General features: G+C 37.9%; 1 protein-coding gene across 1 annotated transcript; it reads right to left on the reverse strand.

The window, feature by feature from the left end:
- Positions 1–16,517: 16,517 nt before the first annotated feature.
- LOC149145235 (cyclin-A1-2-like) lies at positions 16,518–19,353 on the reverse strand. The gene is made up of 6 exons (XM_089452378.1): positions 19,346–19,353; positions 19,117–19,215; positions 17,280–17,355; positions 17,116–17,192; positions 16,810–16,883; positions 16,518–16,639 (listed from the first exon to the last, which is right to left on the reverse strand). The coding sequence occupies exons 1-5, from the start codon at positions 19,351–19,353 to the stop codon at positions 16,835–16,837; spliced, it is 309 nt and encodes a 102-aa protein (XP_089308504.1). The 3' UTR covers positions 16,518–16,639; positions 16,810–16,834.
- Between the last annotated feature and the right edge of the window lie 3,020 nt (positions 19,354–22,373).

Raw genomic sequence — 22,373 nt, forward strand, 5'->3', positions numbered from 1 at the left:
GAAAAGTGTGCAAGGGTATACTCAAGAATTTGGAAAGAGAGCATTGATGTTGGGTACCTCATTGGACTCACAAGAGACTCTTTTGAAGTACATTGGTGTTCTACACAGCTACATGAGGCATACCATCCTCATGTTCAATCCCACTAGTATAGATGAGGTATCTGTACAAGCTACTCATCTAGAAGCTAGAGGAAAGAATGGAAATCCAGAAGTTGGGGGACCATCCCAACCCACTGTAAGCAAGAGCAAGGAGAAAAGAAAGCAGAAGTGGAAAGCAAGGAAGGCTAACACTGCATAGAAAAGCAAAGCTTCATGCACTCACTGTAAAAAGGATGGCCATGATGATGAACACTGTTGGATTCTGCATCCAGAGCTGAGACCTAAGAAGTCCGAGGGTAAGAAGAAAAAGACTGCTGCAACTATTCAGAAAGATTTTGGGTCAGACTCATGAGATGAAACAACTATTGCAGCCACAAGTATAAAAGGTAAGGATTCTGAAGTATCTACTAGTAATTCTGCTCAATCTGTTATTGATGAAGAAAATGAGAGAAAAAAACATGAGCTTTTCCATATTCGAGTTATTTCCAAAAATCAAAAGATTGATACTTTGTTTGATAGTGGCTCACAAGTAAATCTAATTTCTGAAGCAATTGTAAAGAAATTGGGATTAGCAACTACGGCTCATAAGAAACCATACCCATTAGGATGGTTGAATGATAAAGCACAACTACAAGTGACTAGACAGTGCAAACTCAAGTTTTCTTTTGGGTCAGCATTTGTAGATGAGGTTGAGTTAGACATAATTTCTTTAGATATATGTGGAATTGTTTCAGGAAGTCCTTACTTGTATGATAGAAAGGCTATCTTCTATAGAGCTGAGAACAAGTATCTACTTGTTAAAGATGGAATCTAATACTTTGTAAGAGCTCATAAGCTCAAGAATAATTATACTCTCATAAACTCAGGACAGATGAAAAGAATGATAAATTCATGCATACAATTCTTACTGATGGTTGTAAAGGAAAGGAAACTTGATAAAACCAATGTATTTGAGGGATGTAATGCTAAACAGCAAGTTGATATAGAAAAGGTTGTTTCAGAGTATGATGTCTTATTTCAAGAACCTAAAGGTATGCCACCCAAAAAGGGAATAGTGCATGATATTATTTTGTAGCAAGATGTTCCATTGCCTAACATTGGAATGTATAGGTTGTCTGCTTTAGAGAATGCTGAAATCAAGAAGCAAGTGCAGGAGTTGCTGAAATCAAGAAGCAGGTGCAGGAGTTGCTCGAGAAGGGCTTCAAGCCTAGCGCATCACCATGTGGGTCACCAATCGTTTTGGTGAGAAAGAAAGATCACTCGTGGAGAATGTGTATTGATTACCGAGCATTGAATAAGATAACAATAAAAAATCGTTATCCCCTTCCTCACATAGATGATCTCTTAGATCAATTGAAGGAAGTTGTTTATTTCACCAAGCTTGATTTGCACAATGGATACCATCAGGTCAGAGTTGCAGAGCAAGATGCATGGAAGACTGCTTTCAAAACAAAGCAGGGATTGTATGAATGGCTGGTTATGCCTTTTCGCTTGACCAATGCTCCTGCTACTTTCATGAGATTAATGAATGATGTACTCAGACCTTTTCTTGATGATTTTTTTATTGTGTACTTGGATGACATTCTGATTTTTAGTAAAATGTGGGAAGAACATTTAAAGCATGTTAAGCAGACATTAGATGTTTTTAAAAGAGAAAAACTTTATGTTAAACTCTCAAAATGTGAATTTGGAAAAACATCTCTAAACTACTTGGGCCATATAGTAGGGGAAGGTGAATTGAAAATAGATCCCTCTAAAGTGACAGTCATTGTGAACTGGCCTAAACCCATATCTGCTACAGAACTGAGAAGCTTCTTAGGAGCAACACAATATTGGAGGAAGCTCATTTCTAACTTTTCCTCAATTGCAGCTCCCTTACATGCTTTAACAAGATTGAATAAGGTGTTTCAGTGGGGAGGGAACCATCAGAAAGCCTTCGACACCTTGAAAGAAAAGATTAGTACAACACCTATACTAGCACTGCCTAATCTACAAAGACCATTTGAGATCCAAACTGATGCCAGTGACTATGCCATGGGAGCAATGTTGACATAGCACGGTAAACCCATATGTTATCATTCTGAGACTTTTAATCCTGCAGTAGTTAACTATCCTACATATGATAAAGAATTGTATGCATTAGTTCAGAGTGTGAAAATGTGGAAACATTACTTAATGGGCAAAGAGACAGTAATACATACTGATCATCAACCACTTCAATATCTACACTCCCAAACTAAGTTGCAGCAATCAAGACATTACAGATGGATGGGTTTTCTACAACAGTTTCATTTGGTTATCAGATATAAAAAGGGAATACATAACAAAGTTACAGACATGTTATCTAGACCCATTATAAATGCATCTACCATACTTAAGCATAATTCTGTACTACATGAAAGCCACATTGAACAATATGCTTAGGATATGGACTTTAAAGATGTATATGCAACTTTTAGTCAAGGCAAGAGAGTAGAAGAATTGGACTATCATATGAAGGACTGCCTCTTATATCATTGTGGGAAACTTCGCATTCCACAAACTGAGAGAGTAAAGATAATTAGGGAAGCACACACTTCTCTGATATCAGGTCACTTTGGAGTAAGTAAAACAGTTGCACAGCTGCAAAGGTTTTGTTATTGGTCAAAAATGAATGAGACAGTTTCTAGATATGTAAGAGGGTGTGCAATGTGTGCTAAAAGCAAGCCCATTAATAGAAAACTAGGCTTGTACACTCCATTGCCAGTTCCTTCTCACCCTTGGGAAAGTGTTTCCATGGATTTTGTTGGAGGACTGCCTAAATCTAGGAAAGGTCATGATTATCTATATGTTGTTGTGGATAGGTTCAGCAAAATGTGTATTTTGATACCTTGTAATAAATAGATTATAGCTGAATAGACTGCAAAATTATTCTTTGAACATGTATGGGTTCATTTTGGATTACCCACTTCCATTGTATCTGATCGAGACACCCGATTTGTGGGGAAGTTTTGGTCAAGTCTGTGGGAACTGATGGACACCAAACTGAAGAAAAGCACAGCTTTTCATCCACAAACAGATGGCCAGACAGAAGTAGTTAACAGGATAGTGATCCAGTTACTGAGAGGATATTGCAACAAACATCCTAAGCTTTGGGATGAACACTTGTGTTATGTGCAGCATGCTTACAACAGAGCAAAGAATTCTTCTACATAGAGATCTCCTTTTGAAACCTGTTTTGGTTTCACACCAAGGTCTCCTTTGGATTTTGTCTTTGGTAAAGTTACCATGGTTGATGGGCACAATGATGTGGACAAGGCAACTAGGTTCATTGAACAGATCCAGGAGATCCACCAGGCAGTACAGGAACAGCTGGAAAGGAGCCAAGCTAAGTATAAGGCTAGGCATGATAAGCATCAGATGGAGCATACTTTTCAAGTTTGGCTGTATATCAGCAAGGACAGAATGAAAGGTGAATGTAAAAAGCTAAAGCCTATCAGGTATGGACCCTTTAGGATACTTGAGAAGATTGGTGAAAATTCTTTTTGCCTTAATCTACCAGCTTACATGCACATCTACTCAGTCATAAATGCAGATTGTTTGAACCTTCAATGGTTGAGGACCCTGAAGAGCAGAGTCAATTGCCTTCTATTGATGGCCTACTACCTGAATATCTTAATCAGTTGCAGGAAGACACAGTGCTGGACAGGAAGGTGAGGACAACGCGTAGGGGAGATGTGGAGTACCTCAAGATTGGGCTCAAAGGTTCAAAGCTAAGCAGTACAAAGTGGATTGAGATTAGACAAGTGAGAAAGCAATACCCTCACTTAGTCGATGCTTGAAAACCAACTTTTTGTGGTCCAAAAGTTTTTTCAGTGGGAAGGCCGTGATCCGAATGGGATCCATAAATAATTGTCAAAGGAACTATGACTGTATCAGGTCGGGATGAACATCAAAGAATTCCAAAACAATGATCCAAAAACACCCTTGAACCAATGGCAATGGCAACCAGCATGGAACGACGAGGACCTCGGTCAAAGCGTGCTGACCGAGGCCCATGGAGACTGCGCGGGAGGCCGAATTAGCCCCTAGGAGGCTCGGATCAGGAAATAGAGGTGGATTTTGATGCACAAAAGGGATCGAAATGGGGGAAGCCCGAGCACTCGGTCACGTTGGGAGCTGAAGAACCGCAGGAAAAAGGCAAAAAGAGCTAAAGGACAAAAGCAGGACCCGCTCCAAAAACCGGAGGTATTGATCGAGGCACCCTCAAACAGTAAGTGGTTTTGGATGGAAGCAAAGCGATCCCACTCAGCGGCCAACGCATGGGAAGCGGAGGAGAGAGAAAACCGTTGTTGATCGTGCTCTAATGGTCGCGCAAGTCAACTGCGTGAAATGAGCGAACGACGTTGGATCTAGGGGCCCCATATCTAACGGTTGAGATCGCACCCGATGGGGGAAGTGGAATCGACGAGGGATTAAGCCATGATTTAGAAGGAATTTGATGTCCGTTTGACCGCCATGATGGCAAAAGACTCATCCCACGACGTAACCGATGAAGCAGGTTGGCGCCGTTTATAGGAGGACATGTGGCCACTCCCTGCAAGATGATGATGACACTAAACAGGGAACTCCAAGCGCACTGCAAAAGGCGATTCGACGGAGGAACTGAAAAAGCATGGGAATGGATGGTCTAAAAGACATGAACAGAAACAAAAAACACAGATATATAGAGAGAGGGACAGAGAACCCCAGGAGACAGAGAGAACAGAATCTCGAGAGGAGGATGGGACATAGAGAGAAAAAGACAGTGAAGCAAAAGCAGAAGAAGACGGAGGGTCGAGCTGACTAAAGGCAGCAACGAGCACTATAGAGCTTGAGAGATTCAAGCCATCCTAGAGAGGATTTGTCTGGACTGAGCACCACATTGGGCTCTCTCCCTTGTAGACCAGAAGATCACAAAGCTGGTAGGAAAACGAGTCTGTGCACTCCAATGGCTTGGGGAATCCAAGAACCACCCTGCCAAGCAAATCTGCTTCAGGTAACTCATATTGAGCTCCTGCATTATAATTCTCTATTTAAAACACAATAAAATAAGGCCACCACTGAGAGCTGGACCGAAGATGTAGCCCTGGAGGATAGGGTGAACTCCTTATTAATTTCTTGTGTTCTTGTATTTGCTTACTGTATTTCTCTATCATCTTTCCATTTAAACGTCTGTGTATTGGCAACCTGATCGATCCATTGCTTAAATAACATAGACACACACCTGCACATGAGTCTGTAATATGTTTATTCAATAAATCTTTAACTGATGTCACTCATAGGGTGATTATCAAATCACTGAATGAAATAATTACAACTCAAAATAAACTCAACTGGTGCTCCTAATTGTAGGAGACACTGTACATGACTCTAGTTATACCCTCACCTCGAATTAATTGAGCCAACTAACTCATGAGATATGGAATTACAATTTTATTCCCAATTTAACTCAATGAAAAATTAAATTAGGATTTTATTTCTTGATGTTATTTTTTAACATTTCTTGTTGTTATTTTCAACACATGGTGTGATGGGTTCTCTTCTATTTAGTTGAGATGGATTGTTGGATGGTTTCGAAACTGAGTGAGGTGGTCTCTGAAAGAAAGAGCAAAAGGCCTAGGGATCCTTGAATGAGACTCGGATGGCGGTAAGGCTGAATTTTGTGTGCCTCGGTGAGCCTAGGAATCCTCCACTGGTGAATGGCGGGATATATGGTAAAGCCTAGAGGTGTATGCCCTCGATTAGGCCTAGGAATCCTCCACCGGTAAATGACAGGATATACGTTAAATCCTGGAGGGTGGAGTCTTGATTATGCCTAGGAATCCTCAACCATTATATGGAGGGATATATGGTAAAGCCTAGAGACTAGGAGACAGGAATATTCCTCACGGCGTAGGTGGAGAAATCCGATGGCAACCATGCTTTTTTAGGGGCTAGTGATCGTTGGGATTATGGTAAAGCCCGAGGAAACATGGTTTGGTTTGGTTTTGTGTCCCACATTCACGCTTTGAGTATGGCATTGGGGTGATTGGTTGAAAGAAACATTTGGTTCAGCCAATCTATGGTTGGGTGGTTCATGGAAGTCCCATGCCTGGTTGACTTTTGGATTCATTAATAAGAGCTCTTTCTCCTTGGTATTTCATGTGTAAATATACTAGTTATATGGTTTTTATATCCTTGTTATTTTTGTTGGTTATATGCTGGTTATGAGTATGTTTTATGACAAATTTAATTACATCGTAAGGCGTTTCCCTATTAAAAGAACTCCCCTCCCATGCCACCTATGCCATTTTAGACCATTGCTTTTAGTGTTAGACGATCGAAGTAATATATGTCATACCCTTTGAAAACAATTTTGAAAACAACTATCAGTTAGTTGCAATTCATAACTTTACACCTCTGGGGTTTTTCTGGATTAGTTGAATATCTGTTGTATGGTTTGAAAACAATTTTGAAAACAGTTATTAGTTAGTTGCAATTCATAACTTTACGCCTCTGGGTTTTTTCTTGATCCAACTAATCTGAGACGACTATTTTTCGTGTGCTCTTTCTAATGAAAATCTGACATTTATACCACCACTGATAATAGTGCATCACAACCAAGGAGAGATCACCTCCGTTAATGGATGCCTTCATGTGGGTTTTGACTCAGGCTTAGCCATCATCCTGGAGGTCTTTCTCTTCTGCATCCTATGAATGTTGGCATTTGGTGAATCTGTTGGGATACTGTGAGGAAAATGACAAGCAGTTGCTGGTCTACGAGTTCATGACTGACGGTACCTTGTATGAGCACCTACATGGGAAGTCAAAGAAGAAATTGGATTGGGTCAGTTAAGTAACGATCGCTATTCAAGGTTCCTGGGGGCTCAATTACCTACATGGGCATGCTTTCCTGTCAGTTATTCACCGTGACATAAAGTCCTCTAATATTTTGATCGATGTAGGCAAAGCGTGGAAGTGTCTAACACAATATGTGAATGACTTGAGGAAGGATTTTGCAGTTATATATACTACCTTGACTTGGATGCTATGAAGAGATGCTATGAAGAGCGTTCTCTTTGGTGGAGGATCTACGAGAATGGAGAACGCCAAGGCTCTCATTTTCCAGTACGTCAAACACCTCTGAGGTAAGAGCTGTAGAATGCTTGACAGTGGTGATTCTGATCAAAAGTTGATCCGGACCACCTCGCTCGTCGATTCTCAATGCTAGGAAACTTGGTGGTTGCCAATCAGTTGAATCAGCCGATTCCACATGTCAGCTTCCCTCACCCATTTTATTGCTATCTCACAAGACGGAGCAATTGAAATATCTGTTTGTTTCTGTAGGATAGAAATATTATACCCATCAACTAAAATTCATGGATAGATTATCTGAAATTCAAATACAGTTACTTGGAATTTTTCTAAGAAGGAAAAGGCATCATTACCTTAACAGGCTTTTTGTATTATGTACTGAACGATTGCAAATAGGAAATCTGCCTATATTTCTCTAGGAAGATGATTTATGAAACCTCTATTATATTTTCCATGATTCTTGGTTGAGGTTGATGCACACAAATCTATTATACGAGTAAACCGGTTGGAATTATAGGAACATTGGAATGTCAACACTGATTACTGGTGACAGTATTCTGCATATTCAGATTGGCTGATTGTGATTAACTTCAGTGTTGATGGATGAAATCTAATGATGGATTAGGATCATAATGACTTATCATTATGTGATCTGATAAAGGATGGGCTAGATCTGATCACTAACACATGTTTTATCCTCTATGTGTGATTATGTCTAAAGTCTGGAAGTGCAGCAAAGTGTTTGCAGATCTATACACTGGTTTGGTTCAAGGAAGATGCGTATACACGCAGGCTGGCTTCTGCCAAATAGCGTATACACTCTGAAGCATGGTTTTAAGATTACAACTGATTCTGGATGATAATGTAGTGATCTGAACTCATATATTTTTATTGGTTACAGTGATCTGTCTGTTCCAGTTGATTGATTGAATTTGATTAAGTTTGAATGAATGGTTGATTCAATTGTGACAGAGGTTCAGTAAGTGTTTGATTCAATTTTGTGAGAGATTCATGGGTTTTTAGTGATTGATTGAGTTTGGTTGATTCAGAAAGTAATGATTGAGTTTCAGTGATTGCAGTGGTGATTGCTTTTGAGCTTCAATGTTGTTGATAGGTCCAGTATGAAAATTGAATGAAACGTGGCCTTCAGATTATGATGTTGTGTTCCAGGAGTATCTAGTATGAAAATTTATGAAACGTGGTCCCTGGAGGAAGAGAGAAGGTTGTAGCCTTCTGTAGGTCGATGCCTACGTGCTAGTAAACATATCGGCTAGTAAAAGAGCTAGGGGGTTGTAGCTCCCTTTCAGTAGAAGCCGGAGAACGAGAGAAGTTTGTAGCCTTCTGAAGGTAGAATCATGCATACTGGTATGAGTCTGCACCAGTACAATGTTGTAAATAGATTTTCCTATTATTAAAAGAAGACAAAGACGACAGCAGCAAGTGGTTTTTACCCACATTGGGTTTGCACCTTACATCTTGGTGTTCTTGTGTGTTGCTTATGCGTGATGGTTTACTCTGTTATTAATTGCATATGGTTACTGTTTAATGTTTAATAAAGTACTGATCCACAGACTAAAGATCAACATATGATGAATTAACTGAATCATTAGTTTGTTGGATATATGCTTGTTTCCTTAAACACAATTGCATGTACACACTGGTTGTCCACATGGAAGTAGCGTATATAAATTTGAGTATGAAAAGACTATTGACCTGACTAATATTGATTCAACCCCTCCTCTCTGTATTATTTTCAACAATTGGTATCATAGCAGGTCCTTTGGTAGAAGCTTGATCGCTTGAAGGAGATCCGTAGAACAATGGGAAAGAAGCTAAATAAGAAAGCGCCTCAGAAGAAGAAGACATCTCAAAGGAACTATGACAGTGGGAGAATCGATTGGGGATTATGTGGAAGCAACTCTTCAGATTTAGAATCACCTCAGAATGAAGATGAACAAGCAAAAGAACCATCAAGTATGAATTTTTTATCCTTTGGTGATACATTTCTCCTTGATGAAAGTGATAGCAAAACAACTGAATTTTCTCTTATGGGTGAGGAAAAAAGATATCAAATAGAGGTAGAATTTAAAAGGCTTACAGACAAAATTAGATATAAACAAGATCTAGTAGACAAAAGGGAACATGCCTTCAAAGAAGAAGCTACCAAACTAAAAGCTCCACTAGAGGAAGGAAACAAAGTAAGGAAGCAATTCAAAGAAAAGGGAGATCAATGTCAAAAGCTGCAGGATGAAGTGACATCATTAAGAAATGAAGTAAATGAAAGGAGCACAACAATCAAGAAATTCAGAGATAGATCCAGTTACTAGGAAAGTCTTGAAGCTAAGATCCTCTCTGTAAAAGAAGATCTGAAAAAATCAAATAAGCAGAGTGAAGAACTACTCCAAGCTCTTGGAAAACAAGAAAACGAAGTTGTTTAATTAAAGCAACAGATGGAATCAAGAAGAAAATTTGAAGAAATCATGAAGAAGCAGTATCTTGAAAAGGAAGAGCAATATCAGGTTGAGGTAAATATTCTAAAGGTAAATTAGAAGAAAATGATAAGCTTTTACGATTTCAAGATAGTACTAAGATTTTGGATGATATTATTAGTAGTCAATGGTCTCCTGCCATTAAATCTGGTCTTGGTTTCCTTGAATCTGTTGAAGGTGAATCTAGCTCACAAGCTAAGGCAAGGAACTCTAATGTAAAAACTGAAATGCTCAACAAGGAGATTAGAGGTCAACTCCATCTACAACCAAGGAAATAGATTCTTCAAATAAAATCTTTCACTCCTAACTATGCAAGTGATAGTCGGTCATTTCCCCAAATGAATAATATTGAATGCTTTATATGTCATAATCTTGGACATGTTGCAGCGAGATGTGGAAGGAGAATGGTTCAAGACCATCATACAAAAATATAATTAGCTTCCAGGTATTTTAAGGGATATCGTTGTTCTTGCAATATGTTTGGTCACAAAACCATTGACTGCTATAGAAGAAATATGAAACATGTAAGATGTTATGCACGTAACAAGTTTGGACATATAGAAAAGGAATGCAGAAGGAAATTTTGGGCACCATACCAAAAAGAGAAAACATCATCACACTCGAAGATATGGAAGAAGAAGGAAGTACAGTCAGAAAAATGTGGCATGGCATAGTGTACAGACATAATAGAATCAGGGGGAGCTGAAAGTGTGAAACTTCAATGTTCTAAATCTCATACGCAAGTTTCCTAAAGACAAGTCGCGTATATATGCGAGTTCAAAGCTACACAGTCACATATATGTGGTGGGACAGACTCAGAAAAACTAATTTGATATGATTCAGACAATTATTAGTTATCTTTTCAGTCGTGATGACTACAGTCTGTGGATGTTATTTAGAAGTATTTTTTCTTCACAAGTTGTTGATAACTTGATGTATATCTGATTGATGATGATACCTTGATACTTCTTACTAATATATACAATGATCAAATCTGACAGTGAAAAGGTGGAACAGGTTCACGGGGAGAACATGCTGTGCTTCTAATAAAGCATTATTGGCATTATGTTTAGAAGTCTTTGGTACCTAATCAATGATCATGATGCTTATGTGGCTAAAATATTTTAAATGATACATCTTGCTATGTGATGGTTATGAGTTACCCATGAGGAAATCTGAGATGATTCTTTATTGATTCAGATCAAATTTATGGATGAATTTTTGATGATGGATAGAGTATATATATGTTTCTTATATGGTGATCTTCATAAGGATAAGGAGAAGTACAAAGCTTGAGTACATAGCTTCATTATTTGATGATGAGCCACTTATTTCCTCTATGTTGTTGTCATCATGCCTCCAAAGATGCATAAAGATCATATGGTGCATATATGATGCAGGATTCCTATAGTTCTTGGCTCTCACATGGTTAAGAATTGCTATTGTTGATGATATCAAGAAATTTTGACAAATGACCATGAGCTCATGGCTTGCTAGATACATATTGATATCTATTTGATGGATACATGGATGATGACATAAGTTGAATATTGTTGGTTGGCCAAGAGAATGATGTTGTGCAAGTCTCATGAAGACATATCTATTTGAAGACATGGCTTAGTCACATAATGATGATGAGTTCTTACCTTATGATGATAGGTTGATACTCACATATGTTGATTATCATGGCTAATACTTATCAGATATGGGATGTTCCCTAGTGATGATACATGATTGATACATTGAAGGTTCTTGTGGAAAGATCGTGCAGTTCTTGATAATGATGTCTATGGTATTTTCACATACATATGATATGATGTGAATGATTCGGTGCTACCGCTTGGAGATATGACATTTGCTTAGTTGATTCATCGAAGGTTATGGAAACGAAGCAAGTTGATCTTGATGAGATCAAGAGGATGAGTTGATATTTGTATGCAGACATACTTTGTCATAGGTTAATGATATTTACATTGTCATATCTTGGGAACTAAGGATGGACATATACAGGTTGTTGGTCTGGATGCTGTTGACATATGCTTATGAAGCAGATCATACATGGTGTATGATAGTTACTGAAGACTATCAGGTCTTGTTTAGATATTTGGTCTCTGTTATAAATGTAAAGATCATATCAAAAACCATAATGTAATAATTTGTCTCTATTGGTTGTAGTCTTTTGATGAGTCCTTTTTGGTCATATGATGAAATTTGTACCCCCTCTATGCATGGGAAGGATAATGTAATAATTTCTATATTTTAGTCATGTATAAACAATTGATATATTGCCACTTGGTTGGTTGGATGAGTCAAGTTTGGTATATCCCCACTTGGTTGGGAAAATGGATGTATGTATGAGTCATTGATGATAGGAAGGTCAAACTCACATAGTTGAGTTATAGAGTAATGTTTTCTTCTTGAAAATATTTGCAGACTCTGCATGTGCTGAGGGGGAGCATGGATGATACAATATATCTCAGCATGAGTAAAGGGGGAGCTTTATCAAAGAATTTCAGCATGCACTTAGGGGGAGCATGACCCTTTACCCTCAATATCAAAGGGGGAGAGTGACTTGGTGTGGTTGTTGTTGCCATCAAGTCCAAAGGGGAGATTGTTAGCATTATGATATATGTGTTGTACTTGATGGCAACCCACTTGTAGCAGAACAACTCTCTTATATATGGCAACTAGATAAAGATATATCAGATGTGACAGAATACATGGTAGTTGTGTTAATAGATGTGATGTAGGGAATTTCAAAGGAATCAGTTCAGAAGTAATGTACAATGGCAACTCACTAAGATGACAGTTCATAATGAAGTAAGTTAACAACAAAGAATTGTTGCCATCAAGTCCAAATGGGGAGATTGTTGGCATTATGATACATGTGTTTTCCTTGATGGCAACTCACTCAGATGAAAGATCAAAGTACTACATGTTATCAACAAAGAATTATAGTTCAGGCTACACAGAATGAAGAAAGAAATGTATATGTGGGTTCACCTTGACCAAGCCGCGTATACACGCAGGTTCATTGAACAAAGGGAGCATTTACGTACACACACACTTTCACATAAGAAAAGCGCGTATATTTTGGGAAAATAAGTTTTTGGGTCCAAGGTATTTCTTTGGTCCAAGGTATCTGACCCATGGTATTTGGTCCGACTTATTGACCCTAGGTATTTGATCCAAGGTATTGGTCCTAAGTGGTTTTGGTCCATGGCATTGAGAAAGGCCTAAAACTATAAAATGAGGAGAATATCATTAGGCCAAGATAAGAAAGTATTGAATATCTGATGAAGTGTGAGATTAAGTATGCAAGTTATGGGTTTCTGATCTGAACTAAGATGCAACTATATGGCTGATGATGATTGATGGACCGGAATCATGAAGGCTTAGATGTATTAGCATTGTGTGGCTTGATCGTAAGCATTCTAGATCTGAATACTGACGCATGTTTTTATTATGTAAATGTGATGATCTGTGTATGAATGAAGTCTGAAATAGTTGTGATGCTTTAAGTTTGAATTTCCAGATGTGTATGCAGGTTGGCTTTAGTAAAACAACATATACATGCTAGTTCAGCATACAGAAGTAGCATATACATCACAGAATGGAATTTGCAAATCTGTACGCTAGTTCCCCTTGATAAAAGTGCGTATACACACTGGTTCGGCTTATGGATGTAGCGTATATCTTCTGAATTATGATCTATAAGGGTTTTGTTTGCTGTTGCAGTGTTCAGGGTTCTGCATTGTGTTCTCGTGACTGTTTACTAGTGACAGTATTCTGCATATTCAGATTGGTTGATTGTGATTAGCTTTAGTGTTGATGGATGAAATCTAATGATGGATCAGGATCATAATGACTTATCATTATTTGATCTGATAAAGGATGGGCTAGATCTGATCACTAACACATGTTTTATCCTCTATGTGTGATTATGTCTAAAGTCTGGAAGTGCGGCAAAGTGTTTGCAGATCTATACACCGGTTTGCTTCAGGGAAGCTGCGTATACACGCAGGTTGGCTTCTACCAAATAGCGTATACACTCTGAAGCATGGTTTTAATATTACAACTGATTCTGAATGATAATGTAGTGATCTGAACTCAGATCTATGTATTGGTTATAGTGATCTATCTGTTCCAGTTAATTGATTGAATTTGATTAAGTTTGAATGAATGGTTGATTCAGTTGTGGTAGAGGTTCAGTAAGTGTTTGATTCAGCTGTATGAGAGATTCATGGGTTGTTAGTGATTGATTGAGTTTGGTTGATTCAGAAAGTAATGATTGAGTTTCAGTGATTGCAGTGGTGATTGATTTTGAGCTTCAATGTTGTTGATGGGTCCAGTATGATAATTGGATGAAACGTGGTCTTCATATTATGATGATGTGTTCCAGGAGTATCTAGTATGAAAATTTATGAAATATGATCCCTGGAGGAAGAGAGAAGGTTGTAGTCTTCTGTAGGTCGGAACCTATGTGCTAGTAAACATATCGGCTAGTACAAGAGCTAAGAGGTTATAGCTCCCTTCCAGTAGAAGCTAGAGAACGAGAGAAGGTTGTAGCCTTATGCAGGTAGAAGCCTGCATATTGGTATGAATTTGCACCAGTACAATGTTGTAAATAGATTTTCTTATTATTAAAAGAAGACAGAGACAACAGAAGAGGTGGTTTTTACCCACATTGGGTTTCCACCTTACATCTTGGTGTTCTTGTGTGTTTCTTATGCGTGATGGTTTACTCTGTTATTAACTGCATATGGTTACTGTTTAATGTTTAATAAAGTACTGATGCACAGACTAAAGATCAACATATGATGAATTAACTGAATCATTAGTTTGCTAGATATGCTTGTTTCCTTAAACACAGTTGCGTGTACACGCTGGTTGCCCACATGGAAGTAGTGTATATAAATTTGAGTATGAAAAGAAAAAGATTATTGACCTGAGTAATACTGATTCGCCGCCCCTCTTAGTATTATTTTCAATAGTTTCCATTTTTGAGCGTAAGAAAAAAAACTTTTTACCTGTTGGTAAATATGCTAAAAAAATCTGCCCTCAAAACAATTTTAACTGTTAGTAAAAACACGTGTTTTACACTAACGGAGTTTAAGTGGCTCTGATACCATGTCTTGAAAAATAGAATTGAATTTACGTAGAGAGGTAGAGTACAATTTTGGAAGTAGTGTATATAAATTTGAGTATGAAAAGAAAAAGATTATTGACCTGAGTAATACTGATTCGCCGCCCCTCTTAGTATTATTTTCAATAGTTTCCATTTTTGAGCGTAAGAAAAAAAACTTTTTACCTGTTGGTAAATATGCTAAAAACAATCTGCCCTCAAAACAATTTTAACTGTTAGTAAAAACACGTGTTTTACACTAACGGAGTTTAAGTGGCTCTGATACCATGTCTGAAAAAATAGAATTGAATTTACGTAGAGAGGTAGAGTACAATTTGTTTTACGCAGAGAAGCAGAGGACTTTGGCAAAGCTGATTTTGCGCGGCTTGATTTCGTGGAGTCGCGGAGCTATATTTGGCGAAGCTAGATTTCGCGTAGCTATACAGAGACTTAAAAAACACACTATTCACTCACAACAAAAAGACAGTAAAAACAGAGTAATCTTGGAGCAACAATAAAACTTAGGATTAACTTCTAATTCATGAAAAAAACATTCATATGAGACTGCAGCTCATTCACCAAGTAAAAGCAAGATTTTCAGATATTTTTCACTTAATGCGGAACAACACATAGTAAAACACAGTAACGGTTGTTTTCACGTGCCCACCAAAATTTGCTCCACCATTTTCTCCTAAGAGACTCTCACTCTCTTTCACTCTTACTCTCTTACATGCAAAATGACTTTTTACATGCTTTTTTATCTCAACATACAATTTTTACATTAATGCACAACAGAGCAAATAATTAATACATTGTTGTGGTTGAGTATGATCAGAATCGTTCAAGTGTTTGTGGAGTATGAGCAATAGTCAGGCACTAAATGCTTACCTATACCTATTTACCAAAATACATTAAATGCCTTAAATTCTTTGTTGTGTTGAGGAATGGTTCGTGGTACGTATGTTTTGGCTTCTATCCTTCCATCTTCAAAGAGAGATGTAACTTGCAAAAATACTTCTCACAAGTATGGCTGCTATCATGGTGTTTATTGTGGTGGTGGGATTATTATTTCCAACAACATTTCACCAAGAATATTGATTCTTAATTGGATTCCAAATGAACTTCTCATGTTTAAAACCTTTAAATTTCACCAAAAAATTTGATGCTTGGTAAGGTTTTAAACACAATTTTATAACCAAGCGTTCCAGAGAGAATATATAAAGTGACATACAAGTTTAAAACAATTGTGCTGTCGTAAGTACTTCAAAAACCAAATTGATTGATCCTTGTAACTGACATGCACTTTTCAACATTCAACTTCTTAACAGGAAAATTAGCATGCATAAAGTTACAAATTGTAGCTTTTAGCATAAAAGCTGGTAAAATCTACATCCTGTTGGCCTCAAATCAATCTTCAAGGGAATGCATATGCCTCAGCATCTATTATAATAGCCAGGTCTACTTCCTTATCATAATTCAGGAAGGCAACCTAGCTATTAAAAATCAGAGAAAAATTCCAACGGTATGGTTGTTGGAGGTACCATTGTTGATACACACTTGAACTGCAGCAAAGGGCACTATGTTAGGATGGAGATAAGCTTCGGTTGGTTTTTCACTACAATGTTGAATGTCAAGTACCAATCTCAACTCACTGAAAGAAAATTGCAATATTTGGAAACTATGAAAAATTAATTACCTTATGCTGGCCATATTTCTCACGAATTGCAGGTAGGCCACACCCCTGTATGTTACATTGAAGATCATGCAGTTCTTTTACACAAATTTGGAGCTCTGATGGTTGATATCTGGTGTAGTGTTAGAGAGTATGCATCTGCATGTTTATAAATATGTCAGTTTGCATTGTGCAAAGGAAAAGATTAAAGACAAAAGAGTTCTTTAAAATGAAAGGCTTACTAAAAACATACCCATGGTTTTTTAGTTGGATCCAAAGTAATTTTTTCTAGAAAAACAACAGATGCAGCTACTAAAGATGGCAAATACCCAATAAAACTATACTCTGGAAGGGTCAACTCTGCAAGATAATTTGCCAGGAACTCCAGCTGCAGGTATTGAACCTGCGATACACACGATAAGCATGTTATGACTTGGTAAATGCGAGTTTATTTACAGGCTAAGGGTTTGATGCAAACAAAACCAATATGCTCCAAGATATAACATTTCTAAGACGTTTCTTTGAACAATAGTTGACAGGCCAGTTAATCAAGATTAAATTTGTATGAATGTTCCGATGGTAGAAAACGAGGTTACATTTTAACCATTACAACCTTTTACAGCAAAAGCACTCACCTGAGAAAACTTTTTATAGTTGGAGACGAAAGCTCAAAATGAAGATGTTGTAGAACTTGTGATTCCATTTGCAATACCTGCATAATGCAGCGAAGAATATAAATTAAAACTAGATAAATTGAGGAAATAAAACATACAATTGTTTAAAATGTAACGTGACAAACCTCATCTCGAAAATAGGTATTGTCAGTTATATAGCATAATTCTCCAACCTGGGGAGCACATATCTCCTCGTATTTACTGAGCCGAAAGTAATGTGCAAAAACATGTCCAATAATCAGTCCTTTCCAGCACATCAAACATTAGGAATACTTAAGAAAACAGGGCAACAAATGACATATTACTTACGCTGCAATTAACATGCAAGTGACACCCAACAATTGCAAACGTTGTCTATTTACTACATTGTTGGAAAGGTATCAGTCAATATAGGAGACTGTCAAATACAACGTATCTAGAACAAGTTTGCATTCCTCAGTAAACTACAAAAGGCAACCAGTTATTAATTTTTATGATTAATTTCATTATGAATTGGTGCTTGATGTGTTTGACTCTGTGCCCTATTTAAATCAAATATTGTGTAGATGCTCAAGATGCCTACACTATTCACCAAGTTGTCAGGTGGAATTTTTCTTGCAGTATGGTCTAATGTATTCGTTTCCACAGTGCTTGGCATTTCCAAAATGTTTTGAAAGTAATCAATAGGGACCTTCTCACTACAAACTGGAGTTTGATATGTACTTTTCTCCCCCATCACCAGATAGAATGTTCAAACCAATGAAAAAGTTGATGCTAGAGGTACTTGTGATGTTCTCTCTATCAATTTTCCTACCACCTGTTTGGCATAGATCAGTGGTCCCAGTTTGTTTTATGGAGCGTGGACTAGGAACTGAATTGCATGTACTATATACCACAAATTTCACTAAATTATTCCCACAACTCCTAAGGTGAAAACAATCCTTCCATAAATTTATAGAACTAACAGCCTCCACCTTCAACACTGATTCTTTGGCAGTTTTTACTTTTCTTGGTAACTCCCCTGAAGTAACACATTCAGGAGAATGTTCAACATTATGCTCCCATGCATCTTTGCCAGGCATGTGCTGCGATGGAAAATCCACACCTTCAGTTTGATGTTGAACATTTCCTCTGCCTTCACAATGTGTAATCTCTTCAACCTTCTTAAATTTAGACATAAGATTCATGTTATTACTTCCAGTCATTTTTCCAACAGAAAATTGATCTTGGAAACACATAGTGTGGCAATCAGTTTCCTTGACTTGATTTTTGGTAGCTTCATGCATAATCACATATTTCCTTGACTCAAGGTCATGTTTCCACATTTTTGCAATTTCAAAATTTCTCAGAAGAGATGCCTAAAGATTCTCTGAGATACCATCACTGACATTCTTGATGCTCATAAATTTTGAAGAGTTATATTCTTGCTTGTCCACAATGGATCTGCCTAAATAATCATCAATGCTATGAATAAAAACTTTCTTGAAATATAAAAATACCTCTCTATGTTCATTAATTTGATCATGGTGAAGGGTCTCTTGTCCTATTTTTTGTCCTATGTTGAGGATGCACAAGGTGTCTGTATTGTTCTCCTTATTTCTCTTGAATCGTGGCTCTCATTCTAGAATTGTCCTTTTCAACATGGTTTGGTTGGTAAAGTTTGGGGCTCTAAGCACAGACATGGAAAATAGAGAGGTATTGGAATTCAACAAGACTCTAAGGAGACACAAGGAATATATCCATTCTAACATGACTTCATTTTTATCTTTGTCTCTCAACGTGCATCTACAGTGAATTTTCCAATTCAACAAAAACATAGGATTGGAAATTTGGAAGTCTAATTTCTCTTCTTACCCGGACTTGATGTAAAGGATTTCCAAGAATAAAAGAACTCCAGTACATAAAAATATCCCATTACGTCAATAATAATGTTGTTTAACATGAGGCTTACGAACATTGAAATAAGTGTTCGACATCCTATACCTTATGGATGAGGAATATGCACTAGAAGTAGATCTTCCTCCAAGAAACTCTGCATAGATCTTTGCTCCCCTTTGAAACTCTGCATAGATCTTTGCTCCCCTTTTCTGGTAAAATCATCAAAAGTGTAAACTCCAAATTATATAATGCTAATATTAAAATATAAATTATTTAATTCTCAAAACACAAGATATATTACTTGTTCAATGGCCTCTCTGACAAAATTTTGTACCTTTGCATGTTCTAATTCTTCTAGAAGAAAAACTCTTGCTCCCTCTCCCATAACAAATCCATCATGATCCTGTAAGGTAAAATATTATATGATATATCAATATTTTGGAAACTGTATTTAAAGTTTAAATTGATAGAATAACAAGACAATAAATATCCATGGGATCAAAAACAAGATAACAATATTATAATAATCGATTCACAAGTTACAAAATACAGAATAAAGAAGCAACAATAAAATAACAATACCACATCCGAGGGATGAGATGTTTTTGTAGGATCTTCATTTCTTTGTGATAATGCTTTGCAAGCTACAATTCCTCCCACACCTATAACAATCACATATGAGCTCCAATGATAGTGAAATCATACATGAGCTAGAAGCTGAAAGATGTCATAAGGATGGGAAATAATATCAATACAATACCAGCAAGCAAAACCATGTCTATCTGAGAAAAATTTCCAAACACGCATTTGAAAAAGAAATATTTGGTTGGGATAGGGTCGAAAGGCTCATCCAAAAAGTTATGTGATTCATGTAGCTTTGCCTTTCTTAATCAAGAGAAACTGAGAAGATGCAGAATTTCCACAAGCTACAAATGCCTTAATCTATGTAATATAATGTCCATGGCATGTTAGAACTTGTGCCCAATGAAGATAGGGAAGACGTACAAGGTTATTTCCCGAAAATGAGATATTGGCATACCAAATCAGTGCAACTTCCCCTCATAAAGTTCCGCTCATCGGAAAAGAGGAGTGACTCCAGGTTTTGTGATTCTGTTTTGGCTTTCTCCTCTGTCTCAAGCTCATCAGGTCGCTCTTTGTAAATGCGTATGCTCTGATTCTATATTCTCGTGTAAGCTCATCCATCAACTCTGTTGTAAATGGGTAAGCTCTGATTATGTATTCTTGTATAAGGCCCACTGCAGCAGTCTGTACTATTTTCCCATATAGACCTAAAATAATCAAGGTTGGTATACCCTGAACTCGGAAGTAGCGAAACAAGTTCTTTTCAACATTGTTTCCAAATGGAAAATCCAACCATTGCATGCTGGAAAAATTGAAAGTCTTTCTTCTGTTTGTCACTCGAGAGAAACACAACCTCAAAGGTATCCCCTCTCTTCAAAATCTCATTATAAATATTCACAAGCTGTCGAGTGAAATTTCTACAGGGGCCACACCATTGGGCTGAGAAATATAGACTCACAGTCTTCCCCACAAGCTCTGTTATGGGAAACTACTAGCAGAAAACCAAATTGATAGTGACACCATCCTAAAATAAAATATGTGAACCTATTTCCCTTACACGATCCCATCAATCGACCAATTCAATACATGTATTAAATACACTTAATGCATGCATGATCTATTCTCTATGTTTTTAAGCTCAATAGCCAGTTCAGTACATCCTTTCATCCCTACATTCTCATAAGGAACCCAAATCCATATTTGTAGCCAAAAAAAAAATCACAACTAAAAAGGGGAAGACACCCATCTCTCTTCCTCCATGGCCATGGAAAAATCTCGTTCATTAAACAATAGAAGGGACTCCATAGTATTTACATCCCTTGAGGCATCCTCTTTGGGTATTGAACTCATAAGTCACTCTGCAGTGAATGGATAACCCTCAACACTATATTATTCAATGATATCCATGCCTTCAGTGGTTATAACTCAGCCCCTTTTCTCCAAAACAACAAGGCACAAAATGATATCAACCTGAAAAGACTGATCAAGATTTTTTCCTGAAACGAATGGTAGGGAAATCCATGGCAGTGCCCCTTCTTCAAATAAGCGCTCACTCGCTCACTAGTGGTAAGAAAGATAGTGCAGACACGCGTAGGGTAGTTTCCATAAGGATGTGGGAGAAGTTAGAAATAATGGAGAAATGGTTATGTGGTTGTAACGCATCTTCTTAGTTTAGGAGTTGTTCCTAGAATTTAGGAGGTTGTTTACAACTACCTATTTTTCAGTGATGTATTTAATATGTAATATTCATTCATGTAAGGCAGAGTGAATGTGAGCGAGAGTCTCCTCCTTGTTTTATTGAGTGCAGTCTCCAGGTGGTGTTCTCACCTATGAGCTGCAACTCCTTCTGATTAATTCAAAGTTTAATTATTTTTATCTTGGTATCAGAGCTTAGGGTAGAGGTAGCCTTAACTTTTATTTTTTGTTTTTTTCTGGGATGTATCATTAGTTGCACATCTGTACATGTAGAGATACCTGTGTGATCAGGTGGAGCTGCAGTAACCCCTGAAGCGAGAAGGCATCAGATGACTGATCATCACTGAGCCGAAGGAAGGGCTGGAGCGGAAATTCGGAGCAGAATTTTTTTTTTTACAGAAGGTGCAGTGATTGGCGCGGTTTTTTCAGGAACAGTCACACAATTGGTGCGGGTTTGGGACTGTAAATCGCGCCAGAGAAAAGAAAGACCATTTTGGCACGGATCCGTGGCTGTTAAGCGCGCCAAAATTCCTGCACTCCGCGAACTTTCATTTTCCGGAATTGGCGCGGGTTCTGCGCTGTTTTGAGCGCCATCCCTTTCTTTCTGTAAATCTGCAATCTTTGTTGCAGATCGGAGTTGCCCGGTGGAGGCACGTGAAGGTTTCTGCTCGGTGGTAGCAGATTTGATTTGCCCGTTGGTGGCGAATTGAGGATCCTTGATCAGCTCGGAGGTAGCAGATCGGATCTGCCCGGTGGTGGCGATTTGAAGTGCTGTGATCCGCTCGAAGGTAGCAGATCGGACTTGTCTGGTGGTGGCGTAGTGCAGCTCCACGGTCTGTTTGGTGGAAGCAGATCGACTTTGCCCGGTGGTGGCGTGTTGGAGCTCGTTTGTTGATCTGTTCGGTGGTGACAGATCGGTTTTGCCCGGTGGTGGCATAGTGAAGTCCTTGATCTGTTTGGAGACAGCAGATCGGACTTGCTCGGTGGTGGCACAGAGAAGTTCCTGATCTGTTCGTGGTAGCAGATCGGACTTGCCCGGTGGTGGCCGATTAGAGTGTTCAGTGGTGCAAAAATGAACAACAGTC

Source organism: Pinus tabuliformis, chromosome X, assembly GCF_031772625.1.
Source record: "Pinus tabuliformis cultivar Carrire ecotype Pingquan chromosome X, CPIR1, whole genome shotgun sequence".
NCBI classification, from domain to species: domain Eukaryota; kingdom Viridiplantae; phylum Streptophyta; class Pinopsida; order Pinales; family Pinaceae; genus Pinus; species Pinus tabuliformis.

Bases quoted from the DNA above. Each gene is read 5' to 3' on its own strand.
- LOC149145235 (XM_089452378.1), bottom strand. The intron at 17,193-17,279 runs GTTTGTCACGTT...TGCATTATGCAG, and splicing joins ATACCTATTTTCGAGATGAG to GTATTGCAAATGGAATCACA. The intron at 16,884-17,115 runs GTGAGTGCTTTT...TGTGTATCGCAG, and splicing joins ACTATAAAAAGTTTTCTCAG to GTTCAATACCTGCAGCTGGA.